This window comes from Hordeum vulgare, chromosome 5H (genome assembly GCF_904849725.1).
Source record: "Hordeum vulgare subsp. vulgare chromosome 5H, MorexV3_pseudomolecules_assembly, whole genome shotgun sequence".
Taxonomy (NCBI): Eukaryota; Viridiplantae; Streptophyta; class Magnoliopsida; order Poales; family Poaceae; genus Hordeum; species Hordeum vulgare.
Genome location: NC_058522.1, coordinates 38775146 through 38788265, shown reverse-complemented (window position 1 = coordinate 38788265; position 13120 = coordinate 38775146). Strand labels below are relative to the sequence as shown.

The 13120-nt window shown below is 39.7% G+C and overlaps 1 protein-coding gene across 1 annotated transcript; it reads left to right on the top strand.

Moving 5' to 3' along the window:
• Positions 1-4803: 4803 nt before the first annotated feature.
• Positions 4804-6270, top strand: LOC123399439. The gene is made up of 2 exons (XM_045093850.1): positions 4804-5499; positions 5536-6270. The coding sequence occupies exons 1-2, from the start codon at positions 4804-4806 to the stop codon at positions 6268-6270; spliced, it is 1431 nt and encodes a 476-aa protein (XP_044949785.1).
• The last annotated feature ends 6850 nt before the right edge of the window (positions 6271-13120 follow it).

Sequence of the window (13120 nt, the reverse complement as noted above, 5' to 3'; positions counted from 1 at the left end):
TCCGGAAAAGTTTTGTTTTTTTCATAAAATGTTCACATTTGTCAACATAATGTTCGTAACTTGAAAATTGTTTGTGCCTTTTAAAAAATGTTCCTGTTTTCGAAAATTGTTCAAAATATTTAAAAATTGTTCTTCTTGCCATTTTTTCAGGATTTGCAAATAACGTTCCTATTTGATAAATAGTTTCGAATTTCAAAAAAGAAAATGTTTTAAATTTTTGTAGGGAATTTTTTTTCACCTTTTCAATTTTCTTTGGAAGTGCAAAAATTTCCTAGTTTCTAAAAAATGTTCATGACTTTCAAAAATATGGCAGTTTAAAAAAATAGTCCATGGTATTCAAAAGTAATTGCGTTTCACAAAACATTCTGGTTTTTATTTTGAAAAATGCGTTCGAAATTAAAAACTATATATCAGATCTGCGATCAGTAGTTCATTCTTAAAGTTTTGCGATCTATTGCAAGCATTGGACTATTTCAATTCACCAAAATCAGCTTTTCTCCATCAAATTCACTTTGGAGCAGTTTCATGCAGAAGCTATAGCACTATCAAGAGAATGTTTAGCTTTCATCTAGCTCGAGCTTCAAAAATAGAAAATTTGATGGAAAGAATCTATTTGATTGATTGAGGGGAAAGAAACGAAGGGGTATTCACTTACTGGTGGCAGTGGTGGGTAATTTCCCCCCAACTCCAGTTTCTAGAGTTTTTTGAAGCACCGTGTGAGGAGCTTCATAAAAACTTTGAAGTTGTATCCCAGATTCTAGTTTTTTTGCGGAGCGGCATACCTGGAGCTACCCCGTTTGGCTTGTCTTTTCTAGAGCAGAGCAATCTCAAACAGGCTCTAAAACTTCGTAGCTCTTCTGGTAGTAGTGCATTGACGTTTGGATGAGATCCTCATCTCGATCCCCACTCAGCGCTTTAATTTTTGAGCTACAGTTATCGATTGGACCTTTATTTTTGAACTACAGTTCTTGATCGGACCGGCCCAATCTTACGTTCTCCGTGCGTGTGGGCGACAGGTAGAAACTCTCCGATCGAACAACTAGTCGTGGGCTTTTCCTATTTGGCGCTACACGCGCCCGTTGGCGCCTGTAGCGTTCACGCACCAAGCCGGCCCATCTTCGGGCTTTCCCAACCTGAAAAGGAAATAATGCTGTGGTTCGAACACGCAACCTCGCCATGGGCCATGGACGAGGGAACCATCACGCCACCACCACTTATACGCTAATTGTCATATTTTTATCCTTTTCTTATTACTTCCTTCCTTTGTCTTTTCCTTTCTTTCCTTTTCCTTTTTTTATTTATGTTTATTCTCTTTCCTTGTTTTCCTTCTTCTTTCTCGTATGATTATTTTGTTTCAAATTCCAAGAATTGTTTTCTTTCAAATTGATGAACTTTTTTTCAAATTTGATGTATGTTTTTTCAAATTCGATGATTTGTTTTCATAATTTTTGATGAATTTTTTTCAAACTTCATGAACTATTTTCAAATTCCATGAATCAATTTTTTCAGTTTTGTTTAACATTTTTTAAGTTTGATGAACTATTTTCAGATTTGAAAGACTTTTTTTAATCCATTTTTTCAATTTTGATGAACCATTTTCATATCTGAAGGACTTTTTAAATCTTTTTTTCAATTTTGATGAACTTTTTCAAAAATGATGAACTTTTTCAAAAACGATGAACTTTTCTAAAATCCATTAACTTTTCAAAACTTTTTCCAATAATTTGAAATTTCTGAACTCTTTTCTAAATCATGAACTTTTTTTGAAAATCGGTGTACTTTTTTGAAAATGAGTGAACATATTTTAAAATTCATGAACTTTTATTGAAATAAATGAATTGTTTTTGTTCAAATTTGACGAACTTCTAAATTTTCAATGATTTTATTTAAAATTGATGAACTTTTTTAAAATCAGATGAACTTTTTTCAAATTTGGTGAGCTTTTTTCAAAATTGATGAACTGTTCTCAAATTCGATAATTTCTTCTAAAATTTATGAAGTTTTTTAAATTTGATGTTGTTTGACTAAATTTTTCATTGTTTTGAAGTTTGTGAATGTTTTTTAAAGTCCATAAATATTTTTTATTTCATGATTTTTTTCTTTTTTTATCCAATAGTTGACTAGTCAAAGGTTGATGTGAATATTCACATCTGCCCATGGCCGAGTGGTGAGTGCAGCATAGCAGTTGTGATGAGGTTGTAGGTTCGATTTCATCTCCCGTCACGAAAGGAACAAAACATTTATTTTTGAGCTACAATTCTTGATCGGGCCGGTCCAATCTTACTTCATTCGTGCGTGCGTGCGAGCGACAAACTGCCACGGATAGCAACAGGTAGGAGCTTCCCGGTCAAACAACTGGTCGTGACGAAAGGAGGAAAGCGCACTACAGAACAGAATGACCAGAACTAGTTCTTGATCGGGACGGCCGAGTCATACGTCCCATGCGCATGCGAGTGACAATCTGCGATAAAGTGTGACAGGTAGGAGCTCCCGGGTTAGCATAGCAGATCAGACAGCTGGGGGCAGACCAGCCAAAAACATTCGGCCAACACGCCGGCGCACAGTGTTGTCCGTGATGAAAGGAGCACTACAGAACAGAATGACCAGAACTAGTTCTTGATCGGGACGGCCGAGTCATACGTCCCCTGCGCATGCGAGTGACAACCTGCGATAAAGTGTGACAGGTAGGAGCTCCCGGGTTAACCAACTGGTCGTGATGAAAAGAGCAAAGCAGAGGAACTTTAATCTGACGACGTCGCATAGCAGATCAGACAGCTGGGGGCAGACCAGCCAAAAACATTCGGCCAACACGCCGGCGCACGGTGTTGTCCGTGATGAAAGGAGTTCACCGGATTGTTTTGCTACAATCTTTTTTTGTTTTGCTATCACGCATCATCAGCTTCGTTTTTTTGTTACGACCACGTTGATATTTTTTTTTTTGCTATAACTATATTTTTATTGCAATCATGGACGAAAATTGCTGCATCGTGAACAAAATTTATTGCATCGAAAGAATAATGTTGCATGGAGATCGATGCAGCCCGCGTACAACTGGCGGATCGGGCGGCCCGCGCATGACCAACCGAACGATTCGGCCAGCACGGGGGCGCGGTCAATTGACCTCAATCAATGAAGCAAAGAAATCATTCATTGGTTTTTTACTAAACACTATCTTTTTATTGAAGATGATCCCATTGTCATAGACATGACCATAGCTAACTTTTTTTCTAGCTCCATCCCTGATGCTACGTTATCATATGATGAACCATCTAATTGCTTCGGCCCGTAGCTATATTTTTCATGCTCCATTATATTACTACTGCTTATATAGAACATAAAAGATGAACCGATAAAAGATAAAAATCAGGGAGGGTTTGTTTCGAGGGACTTTTTGATGTAGGGACTAAAAAAAATCCCTTTTAGTCCCATGTGAAACAAACATGAGGGACTTTTAGGGACTAAAAGGGGGTATTTGAAACTAAAAGAAGAAGTCCCTATGGGAGGGTCTCTTTGGGACTTCTTTGACACTTTTTTCAACAGTGCCCCTACTTTTAACATTTCATTTAATAACTACTACTACATTACTAGGGGTAACATGGTCTTTATGCATGTCATTTAATGACCTCTAGTACCTATTTAGTCCATGAAAACAAATGAGTAAGGACTAAGGACTTTGTAGTTGGAACTAAAAGAAGTCTCGAGACTTCTGAAACAAACAAGGCCTCAGTCAAAAGTTTTTGCCCGCAAAAAATGAAGAAGTGCATGTTGTGAGGAGCCACAGCTTTGGGAAGGGACGGCGAGGAAGGAGCTCCACACGGATGCTTGCGCCTGGGGAGTTGACACGGATGAACTTTTTTCTAAAAACGGTAAAAAGAAATTTAGAAACGATAAAAAAAATTCGGAGTTGATGAACTTTTTTCAAATTCAACTAAACTTTTTTTAAATTCGTGAACTTTTACATTTTCTTAATAAATCTATGAACTTTTTTATTTACACAACATATTCAAAATTATAAAAAACCAAAACCGGTCTTTTTTCTGAACCAATAGCATATCTCATCTGAAAAAAACAACGAGCCTACAAAAACCAAGCGGTAATGAATTTACTTAATGGGTCGCGGCCCGTTGCATGGCGTTGTAGGCGTCAGTTGGCCAAACCGGCGCTTAAAGCGCCGATTAAGAGCTCCCCGAACAACTGGTCGTGACGAAACGTTTATTTTTGAGCTACAGTTCTTTATCGGGCCGGTCCAATCTTACATCCTCCGTGCGTGCGAGCGACAACTTGTCACGAAGAGCAACAGGTAGGAGCTCCCCGGTCGAACAACTAGTCGTAACGAAAGGAGGGAAGCGCACTACAGAATATAATGACCAGAACCAGTTCTTGATCGGACCGGCCCAGTCATACGTCCCCTGTGCATGCGAACGACAACCTGCGATAAAGTGTGACAGGTAGGAGCTCCCGGGTTAAACAATTGGTCATGATGAAAGAAGCAAAGCGCAATACAGAACAGAACGACCTAACCAGAACACATGAGTTGCACGAGATTTACAATACAAATAGATCGACCTTTTTTTTCGTGGATCATGACATGATGTGCATTTAGGTGCTTGTATAAAAAAACCGAACTACACAACCAGGCTACGGAATGGCGCCGGACTCCAATCCGTACACGAATCGGATCAAGCTACTACGTGATGAAGGCGATCCATGCATGCATCTGTAAATAAATACAGTACGCAATTTACCCAGCAGGGGCCAAAGCCACCAACCTGCTCCTGCTAGCTCTACGACCAACCTCCTACCATGGCCACAGCCGCCGCCACCCACGCTGCGCTCCGCGTCGGCATGAAGTTCAACCCTACGCCCAAGGACGCCGTCGACTTCTACCTCCGGCGCCGGGTCCTCGGCCAGCCGCTGCCGGACACAGCCGGCCTCATCCACGAGGCGAGGGTTTACGGATCGGAGCCCAAGGACCTCGCGGCAGCGTTCCCTCGGCTTCCCGGAACCCATGAGCGCTTCTTCTTCACGACGTGCAAGCGGCAGAAAGCCGGGCGCGGCCACAAGATCTCGCGCACCGCCGGCGCCGGCGGCTGGACTTCGAACGGCAAGAAGGTGATCGAGAACAACGCCGGCGAGAAGATCGGCTTCCGCGAGAACCTTCGCTACTCGTACAAGGACGAGAGCAGAGAGTCGGATTGGTTGATGGAGGAATACCACATCTGCGGCCTGGACCAGTTCGCCGTCGTCGACGGGGAGGAGTGCGTCCTCTGCAAGGTCTACGTCTCGCCTGGTTTGAAGCCGGGGTCCGTCACGCTCCAGCAATCTGAAGCAGGGGATCGTCTTCTTGCTGGAAGTGGAGTTGCCGGAGCACATGCCACGATGGCCGTGCAGCAGCAAACGCCTCGACCACCACAAGAACCACGGCAATCGCACGTGATCCAGAGGCCAGCGCCGCCGCGTCCGCAAGAAGCAAGGCAGCCGCAGGTGTTCCACAAGCCAGCGCCGCCGCGTCTGCAAGAAGCAACGATCCAGAAGCCAGTGCCGCGTGCCCTTGATAAACGTCGCGTCGCGGTGACCACCACGTCCACGCAGCAAGCGCCCAAGCGGCCGGCGCATCCCATCGCCGAGCCACCGCGCCCCAAGCGGATCCGCGCTGCTGTCCCCGCATCCGCAGCACTGTCGGCTGTCAACGCGGCAGTTCGACAAGCCATCGATGGGTGTAACTCTATGAAGCGACCGTCTTCGCACCCACCGGCTTTCCTGTCGGCGCCGCCGCCTCAGCACCACGCGACGATGAACACTCGTAAATCAAATCACTCGCTGACAAAGGACATGGACGACTTCGCGAGGTCATTGGAGACCGATCTTGAAGTGGCAGCTGACCAGAGCACCATCCAACAAGGAGGCCACCAGAGCACGATCCAAGAAGAAGCTAGCGAAGACGAGCTGGCCAGCAGGCTGGAGTCGCAGCCGCAAGAGGTCGACATGAGCGACCTGTTGAGCTGGTTTGATGCCGACGCAGAAGAGTTGCCAGAGAACAGCGAACTGCACGTCCAAGATGAACAAGAAGGCCAACATGAGCACGAACATGAGCATGCGAGGTCACTGGATGGCTTGGTGGTTGACGAGCGAGGAGACGACTTGATAGCACAAGACTTGTTCGATGTGCTCGACGACATCAGCAATGGCGATGATCTGATCAGTGACGGTGGAGACAAGGACGATTGGCTCAACCTGCCTCTTTCGGCCTACAATGGTATCATGTACTGAGTAGTAGCTAATTTGCTCCTCTGTAATTTTGCTCCTTGTAACAGAAACTGTAATTGGCTCCTCTGTATGTACGTATCTCGAAAATGGTCAAGCTAATGATACTACCTTTGTTTCCCGTACGGCTGATGCTTAATTTTTTTGCAGTAAATAATTGCAGTATGGCTCATGTATGGCCGTGTCATGCTCTGTCTTCGCTGTGTTATGGCTCATGTATGTTCACAGCAAGCCTGCTGTTATCATCAAATGGTGTATTGACACTTGTCATATGTACTGTATTAACTGTATAAACGAGTATGAGAATGACAATTTTTTTAACTCCACAATGACAACTGTATAAACTTCATGAAGTTTCTGTATAAACAAAAATGTGTCTAAAATCTGTATAATCATGAAGTTTTTGTATAAACTTAGTTCAACTGAAAATAAAGAAATATTCCAGCATGCTTAGTTTAAACTACAAGAAGCAATGTACTGAATTCAGTTTGATTCAGCTTGCATTTACTTATGCTTTACATTAGTCACTATCAATTCTAAGTCACTATTTTTATTTCTTTTTTATTGTTTTAAACTATTTCTGCTAAGTTACTAGTATAACTTCTAAATCTGAGTGGGTTGTCATGATCATTGAAAGACAAATGTATTGCCCATTTATTCAAATTGCTATTTATTCCAGGTCTGACTTTAGAGACAGGTTATTCCAACTCTGAATTTTGCAATGCAAACTGACCTTTGCAAATGAACTGAATTTTAACTTTGCAAATTAACAGGTTTTGTAAACTTTGCAAATTAACAGTGCTTTGTTTATCTGAATTATTGCAGTGGTTCTAGACACTGTATTGTACAAAGTAATATTTGTACACTTTGCTGACTGATTTTTCAATTTCAGCCATAACATTTTGCTTACTGTTCATATGTTATTTTCTTTTCTTTTGGAACCATGCATACTCTGTTCTGTTAGTATGTTCAGTGGTTAGTTTTTGCCACACCCACATTTCACATATGTCCAGCAGAGTCTCCATCTGACAAAAAGCAAAAAACTGCTTTAGTTTGGTAGAATGAGTACACTAACCTCCCTTGTTTTTATCAAAACAGCATTTGGTTGAGTATTTGGCCGTGCTACTGCTCACTGCTAACTGAATTTTTTGTAAAAATTCAGTAAACTTGAATATTCAGTAACAAGTGAGTAGCATGTGAGTAAACCTTTCAGTGCCTTTATCGTTGATCACTCCAGAAAACTTTCAGTAACAAGTGAATAGCATCTGCATTTTCTCAGTAAACTTTTGAGTGCATTTATCACTTGTTGAGAAAACTCACTGAAAATTTATTTACTGAACAGTATCTGCAATCACTTGTTTCTCATTTATCCATCTCGCATCACTGGATGATTTGGTGGTTGACGAGCGAGGAGACGACGTGATAGCAAAAGATTTGTTCGATGTGCTCGACGACATCGGCAATGACGATGATCTGATCAGCGACGGTGGAGACAAGGACGATTAGCTCAACCTGCCTCTTTCAGCCTACAGTGGTATCATGTACTAAGTAGAGTAGCTAACTAGTAGCTAGCTCGACGAATAGGGACTGTAATTTGCTCCTCTGTATGTATGTATCTCAAGAATTGTCAAATCGAATGATACCTCTCCCACGCTTGTTGTGGCAATCGGTTGCGGTATATTTAAATGAGATTTCATTGTATGAAAAGTTTATATTTTAATTAATACAAAAACTAAAAGTACATATTATATGCCTATATGTTATACTCCTATAGTTGAAAAATATTTATTGAATAAGTATTAAGAAGCACGAGAACCAAACAGTTGTTCGATGGCAAGTATAAGGCAGTGGTACATCCAACCTATCATAGATCAAACCCACGTCTGGCGCTTTTCTATCTTATTAGAGCATCTTTAATAGACAATGCAGATGCAAAAATACTTAACTTTTGTATTTTCAGAGGCAAAAAAACTGTCTTCAATAGATGATGTAGATGCAAAGAAATTATATCTCCGACTTTCGAAGATATAAACTACTATACCATTTCGAGCTGCAAATTTACATCTCCGAATGCAGAAGATGTAAAACCACCAGTCTCCTGCCAACCGCCAACCGCCAACGGCCGTTCATTCCACTTCCACGCGCCCAATCTTCCTCCTCCCGCTCAGCCTTTGCCGCACCGCCGCCCGCCGCCGCTGCCCCGCCGCGGATCCACCTAAGCCTCACACCCATCGCCGATTTCGCCCCCCATCATACAGCTACGATCGGGCCGTCGTCGCTCAGCTCCGCCCCAACCCCGTATGGCCATCGGCCTGCCGCGGATCCACCTCCGCCTGACCCTCCTCCCTCTGTCACCGATTCCGCACCTCAACACCCGCTGCCCGCCGTCCTACGGCTCAGATTAGTCCTCCGTCGCTCCGCCCCGACCCCCTTCGATCGCCCCGACCCCATTCGTCCGCCTCCCAGCCCCATCGTTGTCCCACTCCCATCGCCGCCCCTCTCCGCCCGGACCCCGCGCCGCCATTGCCACCCCGTTCGCTCGCCGCCGCCCCATTTGCATCATATGTTGGAATTGTTCTTTTACATCTCCAAAATACATCATCTGTTGGAGTTGAGACTTTTGTGGAGCTGCAAAAATGATTTCTATGAAGATGTAAACTTTTACATCTCCAAAATTTGCATCATCTATTGGAGATGTTCTTATGCAGATCATTCTTTTAGTATAAGGTGACATTTTCATCAATCTTCAAGCTTTGCAACTACGATCTGATCTTCAACTGATTATTCTATAGTTATAAAATACTTATTATTGTAGTAGGACACCAATTAGACTTGACGTCACATATGTTAGGGACCGGAACAAACGATTTGTTTGTCCTAAGAGGTTTGATCGAGCGAACCATCCTAGTTCCCTTTGAACGTTCGTTGGTGTTTGCGCCGCATCCCCCCCCCCCCCACACACACACACAGAAAGCAGGTCCCATGTAAAGCGTGGTAGGCACACAAAAAATGTCATCAACAGAAAATAAAAAAACACTCTTCATACATGAAAGGCATAGAAAACAAAAATTTACAATTATGACGCCCTAAAAATAAAAATTACCATGCTATACTCTATACCAAGCTCTAATTTATAAAATGTCGTCCTCTAATTTAAAGTTTTACCAAAGTACATTCAATAATTATGTCAAGGTATCTGCAGTAAGAAATACCAAGGTCTAATTTGTAAACAACAAGAATAGTCCGGTCTCCGGTGGCAACTTTAAATAGAAGGAAATGCTTATCTAGCTCATGGAAAAATTATAAAAATTAGGATGGTCATAAACAAAAGTTGTTTTTACTAATAAATCATGGCAAGATTTAGAAAAAATTGTCATATGGCAAATTAAAGGGGGGATTGTTTCTTAAAATAGCATTATAAATTTGAAAACTGTTTGTTGCCATTACATAGCAAGATTTACTAAAAAGAACTTGTTTCATAAGATAATGGCAAGATAAATTGCATGGTGTTATGGCCAACAAGTTTGCCATGATATGTTCAAAATAAATTGCCATGCTACTCAAATTTGTCTAACGTGGTTTGTTGAAAAAAAAAGTCCATGGTGTAAAACAAATTTGTCATTGTCCAAAAACAACTTACCATGGTTATGCTCAAAATAAAAAAAAATAGTGTTGTGCGCAATGAAATTTTCCATGGTGTGTATAAAGAAACTTGCCATGGTCGAAACAATATGTTTGGCATACAAAAATTGTAATGTGTAGAAAACAATTTTACTTAGGAAAATGCAAAAAACAACAATCTAAAATTGACGTGTGACAAAGTAGAAACATTGCCAAAATTGTCATTAATAAGGTAGAAATTTTCTAGTGCTTTTAGAAGGATCATTACAAAAAGACCTAAAAACTTTCATGTTTAGAAAGAAAAAAAATGATTTTTCCATGTGATTTCTCATGTCTAGAATTGTCACGTCAGAAGTTTCAATCAGAATTTTAACATATAACAAGTGACATGAGACAAAAAATCATGCAATGATTTTTAAGTTGCTATAATGTCAAAATCTAAAATTTGACATGTGACTACTAGAAACATTTCTAGAAAATTGACATGCCTTATAAACCAAATAATTCAAATTTTACCATCCAATCATGATTTTTTCGCCATGTGAACATTACCAAAATGTTCCCATGGGAAAAGTTTGAAAATTCATAAATTTCCAAGCGTACATTAAGGAAAAAAAGTGTTTTGCCATGATTAAAGATGATATGGCTTTGCCATGTGAGAAAGGATAATTATTTTCTATATTTGCATGTGTAGAAACAACATTTCTTAGAAAAGGCAAAACATAATCTAAAATTTGTCATATGACTGTTAGAAAACAATACAATTTTTTTGTCATGTCTTATATACACCAAATAATCCAAATTTTCCTATCCAACCATGATTCTTTTTGCCATGTGGACATTACAAAAAGTGTAAAAAAATTCATGTGACAAGTTTGAAAGATTCTTAAATTTGCCATGTGGATATTACCAAAAAATATAAATTTGTCATGTATAGAAAACAAAACAAGATATGAAATTACCGTGTGAGAAAAAGAGAATTATTTCTAAATTTTCCATTTGTAGAAACAACTTTACTTAGAAAAAGCAAACCAACAATTATGGGATTGTGTGTTTGGGGGGGGGGGGTGGCGATATGTGTGTATACTTTACTTAGAATTTTTTTTTGTTTCCATTACATATCAAGATTTAACAAAAAATGTAATGTGTCGAAAACAAATTTTTTTAGAAAAATAAAAAGTACTAATCTAAAATTGACATGTAACAAAGTAGGAACATTCCCAATAGTTTCATGAATAAGGTAGAAAATTCCTAAAGCTTGTAATGGGAGCATTACAAAAAGACCTACAAATTTCCATGGTTAGAAAGACAAAAAAAAGATATCACCATGTCATTTGTCATGTCTAAAATTGTCATGGGGCAAGTTTCAACCAGAATTGTCACATATAACAAGTGACATGAGACCAAAAAAATGCAATAATTGTTAATTTGATCCAAACTTAAAATCTAAAATTTCCCATATGACTATTAGAAACGTTTCCAATAAAATCCATGTCTTAAAAACCAAATAATTCTAATTTTACCATCTAATAATGATTTGTTTGCCATGTGGACATTACAAAAATGTTTCCATGTGACAAGAAGATAATTCATCTGTTGCCATGCTGACATTAAAGAAGATAATTCAGGGAAATGAGTCTCCACTGTTTTCTCTTTGAGCAAAAGGAGCCTTCACTGTTTTTTTTGGGGGGTGGGGGGGGGGGGGTGTTAATGGATTGGAGATCGACATCCAAATCCCTCCAGTAAACAAACAAACTGAAAAAAAGGGCCCAACCCATCCTCCCTGCAACAAGATAACGGGCTTATAGAGAAAACAAAGAAACCCGGTCAAATGGAAAAGCCGATTTGCCGTTCAAGGCGATTCCTGTTTAGCACCACAGGCGCCGATTATAGCCAATTTTTGCTAACCGGCGCATGCAGCACCCCTGCTGGGCCGGCCCATTTATTTTCTCTTTTCAGGTATAGCAAAAATTGTGCATGCAGAGAATTCGAACATGAGACCATTTCGCTGCGAGTCCTCTCATGGAACCATCACATCATCAGCCTACTAGTGCAAATTGCTTTAGCTGAATACTTTTATTTCCTTCTTCCGTTCGTTCTTTAAATATGTCTTGTTTAAATGCATGGATTTTCATTTAAATTCGGGTGTCTTTCTTTGTAAATTGATGAACTTTTAAAAGTTAGATGATTTTTCTCAAATTCGATGAACTTTTTTGAATTCAATAAAATTTTCAATATTCATGGATTTTTTGCAAATTCGTCAATTTTCTTCATAATTTATGAACATTTTTAAATTCATGAACTTTTATGAAAATTGATAAAATTAATTTCAAAATTGATGAACTTTTTTCCAAATTTTTGAACATTTTTTAAAATACGATGAACATTTATTTCAAATTGTTGGACGTTTTTAAAAAGTCGATGAATTTTATCAAAATTGGTGAACTTTTTTATAAAATTCAATGAATTGTTTTTCAAATTGATGAACCTTTTTTTCAAATTCGATGAACTCTTGTTTAATTTGATGAACTTTTTTAAAAATGTGATTAATTTTTTTCGAATTCGATGAACTTTTTTGAAATTCAATGAACTTTTTTCGAAAACCGATTAACTTTTTTTTTCTAATTTGATGAACGTTTTTCAAAAGCATTGAACTTTTTATAAAAATTGATGACACTTTATCAAATGTGATAAACATTTTAAAATTTTGATTATGATTTTTCTCAAAATATATGAACATTTTTTCCATTTTGAAGAATTTGTTTTTGCAAAATCCGTGAACTTTATTTTTCGAAAATCAATGAACTTTTTTTACAGCCTGCCAAGGGCGCCAAGCAATTTTTTATGGGCCGGCCGATAACAAGGCGCTGCAGGCGCCAGGAGCCACAATAGCCGCGTGTAGCGCCGTATAGCAGGTCCCGTCGTTTAATTCGTCAAACTGCTGCCCCTTCACACAGACGAGTGACTGAGCAACAACGCAACCGGCAGACCGTTTAATTATTCCAACGCCTCCGGTTTTGGAAACCAGTTTTTTTTCATTTTGGAAAACTTAGTTTTTAAATTTGCTAATTATATTTATAAAATTCGAATTTTGTTCCGGTGTGGATGAAACAGTTCATGACGGATCTTGGAGTTGTGCCGAGCGCACTAAATCCAATAACTCTGTTCTGCGACAACACTCGTGACATTGCTCTAGTAAAGGAACCAAGATTTCACAAGGAGCCTTCACTGTTTT